This window comes from Diadema setosum, chromosome 2 (genome assembly GCF_964275005.1).
Source record: "Diadema setosum chromosome 2, eeDiaSeto1, whole genome shotgun sequence".
Taxonomy (NCBI): domain Eukaryota; kingdom Metazoa; phylum Echinodermata; class Echinoidea; order Diadematoida; family Diadematidae; genus Diadema; species Diadema setosum.
The window spans coordinates 5613382-5619629 of record NC_092686.1 but is presented as its reverse complement, the minus strand read 5'-3'; the positions used below and the strand labels follow the sequence as shown (position 1 = coordinate 5619629).

The following is a 6248-nucleotide window of genomic DNA, read 5'->3' as shown; positions in this document are numbered from 1 at the left end:
ATGCAGTTCAGCGAAAATTGTCCCGCGCATGCATTGCTGATAAACCCACAGCCCTTTGAAACATTGATTCGTTTCATGGTTATCTATTCAGGTAGATTGTGCGTATTCTGACTTCGCGCAGTCAAGTCAACAATCCAGACCATCTTTTGGCAGTCTTTACGAATTTTATGAATTACCGGGCACTGATTGTGCTGGGATTCGAGCGACCGTCATATCACGGCTACACGCACTCATACGCTCCAACGGCAAATTTCGCGTGCAGTAAGGAATAGGTCGCGACAGCGCCTTGAGTAAAGGCTAACATCTGAGCAGAAAGAACTGTAGAGTGAAGCGGTTACTTGTCATAGGCAAGAGAAAAAGAAAAACATGCGAGAAAAATACAAAAAAGGAGGAACCTAGAGGGGGACAGTTCCTGGATTAACGTGCACTTCCTGAAACAAGTAACCCTTGGACAACTACCCTTCAACAGCTAACCTTCTGACAACTACCCAGTGACTGACAATTCCCACTGGAAAATACCCTCTTGGGACATGATCAAGGCTAATTCTTTGCTTGAGGTATACTTGTACAGGGATGACTGTCCCAAGAAATATACTCGTCTTCCGTTTTAAATGCTCAATCCAGTCTGTAGTCCTGACAGTATTAGAAGATGGGGACAAATTGTTAAGTTTCTCTGGTCTACTTCAACAGAAGTATTCATTCAGTCCACAGAGGTTGTGAGTTGATCATCATACTACCAGAAAACACTAGATGAAACAGAACAGAGATTTAATCTCAATTTAAAACATAGCGGCTGCTAGTCTATTCTACAGCCTGTTTGAAAGGTGAAATGGATAATTTCTGTTCAACAAGCAACAGCTCTTCCATAGAGTTCTTCCAGAGTTGGACAATATTGTCCCATTTAAGTTTCTTTTGAGGCAAGTTTCCAATTCCGTTGAAGTCAAGCAACAACTACCTGCTTACTGTGACCAAATACAGTATGTTTTGCAAAACCCTGATGTGACGTTAACCCTTTGGGTGCATCGAGCGCTGATTAGCACAGAAAGGTCCACAGCTTCGTAAACACCGTCCAAAGTCCCTGTCACTGATAGGGTTCAGTGTATAACCTGTCATCACTTTGGGCTACTGTTCACATGTCATCCCCCGCCCCCACCACCACGACAGAAGCACTGTTTTTGTACATGACTTTCACTCATATGTCATTTCACTGTTAGACTGCCTTGTGGGGTTTCTGCACTGTATTTTCATTATGAAAAAGAAGAATCTCCCTCTCCCAATCCCCCCTCCACCCCATCCACCCCCCCCCCAAAAAAAAAAAAAAAAAAAAAACAGCAAAAAACAAGAGAGAGTGAGGGGAGGAAAAGGAGAGATAAATAGAACAGAAAACTTGATGTCTTTACTCTAAGCAGACTCTTATCATGTATGTCACATTGGATACAGAATTTGCACTGTTGTTTAGCATACTCCAATTAAAATTTTAAAAAAATCCTCTACACAGAGATTATTTGCTCTTGTGGCACTGAAGAATACAAAACAGACTGAAAACATTCTCTCTTATGCAGATGAAGAAGTCTTCAAGCAATGACTATATAGAGACAGAGATACAGAGTGGAAGCCAAACAACAAAAACAACAAAATAATGAAACACAATCGGCATGTGTGGGTGTATGTGTGTGACATTGTGCAAGTAAAAAATCCTGCCTAGAATGAAAAAAAAAAACAAAACAAAAAAACATTCAATTTCTGGAAGTTATTTGCACAAATAAGCTTACTGACATTCAAAAAATATATATAACAAAATAACCAATCCAGCCTTATATGATGGAACAATTCATGACAAATGCACAATATGGCATTTGAGCCATTACATACTACCACCATTACAATATAAGGGCAGACTCTGTGTAAACATGGACTTAAAATATACAATATCTTGTACGCTTATATGAGTATTCCCACTGCATTGCTGTACACAGTCATATAGAGATGGATAATTTCTTTGCATACATGTACACAAAATATTTCCCTGAATACACAGAAAATTTTCTTCAATCATTCATCAGCAACAGCATAAGAATTCAACATATTTTTGGACTTCTAGATATGTATATTGTCATAAAGATCACTTTAAAATACAAATGAAGTTGTATACTGGTACACACATAAATCTTGCACTTAACACTGTGATATGGTGACGCCTGTGCTTCACACGATGCATTGTACAGTTTTACTGTTTATATTGCTTTGGGTTCTCTTCGCGGGAGGCATGAATAACTTTGGGCATTAGAGGTAAAACATAGTTCTCAGAAAGGCTCAAAATGCATCATTCACCACTTGGAATATGCTTGCAATATATCAAATTTCGCATTTTCATCATTACCAAACTGAAATTATGTTATCACAGTATTATTTCACACATTTCTTACACATGTGTCTCCATTTAAGCATAAAATTCAACAGTTTCTGCAGGCGTATGAGAACGATGTTTTACCTTTAAATGTCATGTCCTCTCAGAGGAGTGCATTAAAAAGGAAGATGAAGAAGATTCCAGAATTAAGAGCTGCAGATTTCATTAGCATGCAGAAACCTACAATCCCTGCCTAACTTTTAAAAGGGTAGGAAAGGAATTAATTTCTTATAAATATGAAACATTACCATGAGAACTTTACCAGAAGTCACCAAGCTTAAACAGCATCTCCCCCCGCCCCCCATGTACCAAAGAGACACCATTGCTCAACTGGGATGAATGTTACGACATGTAAATATGCTGCTTAGCAAGACAAGCACACAACCGAAAATTGGCTAAGGTAGCACGCACATACGAGTCAGTATCTCGTAGCAGTGGAACAAGAGCCATTGCTCAGTACAGACGGAAAATGCATTTTTTTTCCTTTGCGGCAGCAATTACGCAGATACAATATAGATGATAACTTCTGACACATCACTTTTCCACCTTCCACAGAACTATCAATCGTCTTCCAATATCTGACATGACCTAGATCGTTAGCCAACATTATACGGCGAGAAAACTAATAAAGTTCAATGTAGATGAAGAAGTAATGACCTGAGGTAAGTAAAGAGATGCCACTTAAACTTCATAAACTCCCCTTCCCCCAGCTAAACCCCCATCATCCCTTTGGACAATACAAAGAGACCACAAATTCATCCAAGAAGTCTACACTATTTTGCAGGTTTACATTGCAGATATCATCAGAAAGCCACGCCCACCAAGAGAACATTAATACCACATAGACTCATGATTTGGTGGCATGTCAACACACATGTTGAGTTGAGGCAAAAAAGTAGCTGTACAAAAATTAAATATGCACATATACTTTCAATACTTTTACTTGAAACTGTGAACAAAAATAAGGTCTCTTCATCCAAAATACACAAAGTATGCACACACACAGGTCTCCATGGTTACTGCAAGGATAAAGGTACCTCCCATACCGCATGGACGTAGGAAAAAATGCTTTGAGTAAATCTGTTCATTGAAAACTGTTAAGAATATCCTTAACTACTCTGAAACATAAATCAAAGACATGCACATGCTTCAATGTTCCTAGCAGTAGCAATAATCATTCCATCTTTTTTTTTTCACTTTAAAAAAAAAAAATTGATTAAATATATATATGCGTCCTCACTAGTCATCGACCTCACTCTGACATATCAGACGCCACTGATCCAACAGACATCAGCCAATAAAAGGTGTTGCTTCAATCACAGTGATTCCACATGGTCCTTTCCTGCTTACGAAATAAAAACTTTGGCAGTAAATGCCACATGATGATCAACACATATTGTATCTCTTAAATGCAAACATGGTCAAACTCCCCACAATAATGCATTCAGAATGTTACGAGGAGCATTCACCATCTAAACACACTGCAGAGAAGTACACTGTATTTGTTAATACAAAATCATAACATATAAAGCAGACAGCACAAGAAAAAGGAAGAGACCCTTCCAAACTCTGACCAGGTCAGAGGCCCATTTTGCATCATTTAAATTCCTCTTTGAATAAATTGTCAAGGCAGCCATTTTTGTCAGAAGAAAAATTGTTTGTGGATTGAAAGCAAAGAAAGCTCATTCTTTCACAGAAGTTGAGTTGTACTATATATGGCCATAGTCAAAATAGAAGGAGTAACAGCCCTCCTACTTATGTAGTCACAACTAGAGTCAAATAAATGGTCATTGAGATGGTGACTTTAAATGAAAAGATTACAACCAAGAATACCACATTAAATAACAAGGTGTGGGACTAGGACCCGCATCATGAACATTGTACACTACTTCGAGGGACACTGCTTTGCATGTCACATCTTCCCATGACTTTCTGCATTGTTTGTGGGTTATTCCATGGAGTTGCCATCCATACTATCATTGGAGGGGGGGGGATCAGAGACATTCATTGTTTTCCAAGATTACGACTGACCACGTAAATCTGTATGGCTGCTACCCAAAGTGAGATGAACAAGGAGGCATGTACAATTGCATCTACAGGAGGCCCCTGCACAGCTCTGGAAGAGTCATATCATAACAGTAAAGTAAAACTGTGTATATTATTGTGCATGTGTAAGTGTGTGATTCTGTGTGACTTCCTATGCATTAACAAACTAGAGAAGCACTTTGAGAGCACAGAACTCCGCCAAGCAGCTCATTTCCACCACTGATCTTGTTCTTCCATAGAGATCAGTGATTTCCACCCATACGGATGCATGCTGAAAATCACACCGTGCCCTAGCAGAAACTAGAGCATGCACTTTAGTGCACCGCTTATGTAAACCTCAAAAAATGCGCAGCTTGAACTCCCAAGTTCATTGAACCTTCCTGCCAAAATATTGAAAATCCTTTACAAAATCCATAAAAATTCCTGGATCATTACCAAAATTTAATTATCTGTTCGTTGTGTCATTCTCAACCCTACCTGTAAGTTTCGTACAAATGCATTCACAACTCTTTTGAGTTATTTTGCACACAGACATACAAACAAACCAACGCCGATGAAAACATAACCTTCTCCTTTGGCGGATGTAGCAAGCTCTTTGGCTCATCATGTTCACAAACTGTAGGGTGTTTTTTTTTTTCAATCAGGAATGATATATTTCATTCAAGCATGTCCAATTAAGGGCAATCCAAGGTCGACTACAGTATCATCCATGTTTACACTATACCTTACAACGTGTTCAAGAAAACTGAATTAAATATATCCCGCTTTTACACCTACCATGCTAGATGCCTGTAACCTGAAACTCAAAAATGATGATATCTTAGAGCTACATTTTGCAAAAATAGGAAAGTTGAACCACTTCGAGCAAATGTTCACAAATACAGGACAAAAAAGTGAAATGAAGCTCCTTCTTTCCTGAAAATTAGGTATGTTCCTACAACATCAGAATGGTGGATAGGTAACAATATCTATGTATATGTTACAGCATCCCGAAAACAGGACTATGTGTCTGTATCCCGCTGCGTTTACATATGAATAACAGAGACACAAGCTTTTCTCATAAGCCTCAAAGTCTCGGTGTGAACACACCCTGCCTGCAATATGATCAAGCCTAGAGTTTACTGTCTCAGGGGATAGGTAGTCACATGGTCAATACATTCCTCAGCGTCCTGTATGTCAGATGAAAATATTGCTCTCCCTGCATTCAAGCCTCAACAATTCACACATTTCTTAAGGTTGGAGGAAACAGTACGTAAGGTTTCTGTTTTAATCACAAGTTGAGAGAGAGGAATACATGGTATGGGGTCACCTCACCGGCACTAAAGTATGTATTCCCTTGTACATGTAGCACCAAAACAAAGACACACATGTAAAAAATGATAAATATTTCTCATCAAACATGGATGAATCATGTCAGCAAAACTGAAGTTTTCAGATTTCATCTATCAAACAGAACCATGGAAAAAAAAATTATCAAACAGATACTTTTCTGCATCGTTTTACCAAGCATCAAAGTTACGAGAAAGCTCTTCTTGTTTGTCATACGAGAAATCAGGGGATGTAAAGGAGTCAGATGATCAACATCTGATCGTGGCTTTCAAATCATTCCATGGACTTTTCACGCTCCACGTCCAGTGTTGAGAGACCCCCCTCCGGCACGCGGATCGTCGTGGCAACCGACTTCTTGCGACGCTGTCTTCCCGTCCCATTCACAGAGTATGGAAGTCCTTCAGGAGAGTCTGGCGTCTCTTTTCTCCAACATCCATCTGATTCTCCAGATCCTGCAGGTCACACG

At 39.2% G+C, this 6248-nt stretch overlaps 1 protein-coding gene across 1 annotated transcript in view; it reads right to left on the bottom strand.

Moving 5' to 3' along the window:
- Positions 1–5759: 5759 nt before the first annotated feature.
- The window catches only part of LOC140239202 (E3 ubiquitin-protein ligase ARIH2-like), a 45046-nt gene continuing 44557 nt past the window's right edge, over positions 5760–6248 (bottom strand). The window contains exon 13 of the mRNA XM_072319087.1: positions 5760–6234. Coding sequence (XP_072175188.1) covers positions 6163–6234 — 72 coding nt within the window. The 3' untranslated portion in view covers positions 5760–6162. The remainder of the gene's footprint in view (positions 6235–6248) is intronic.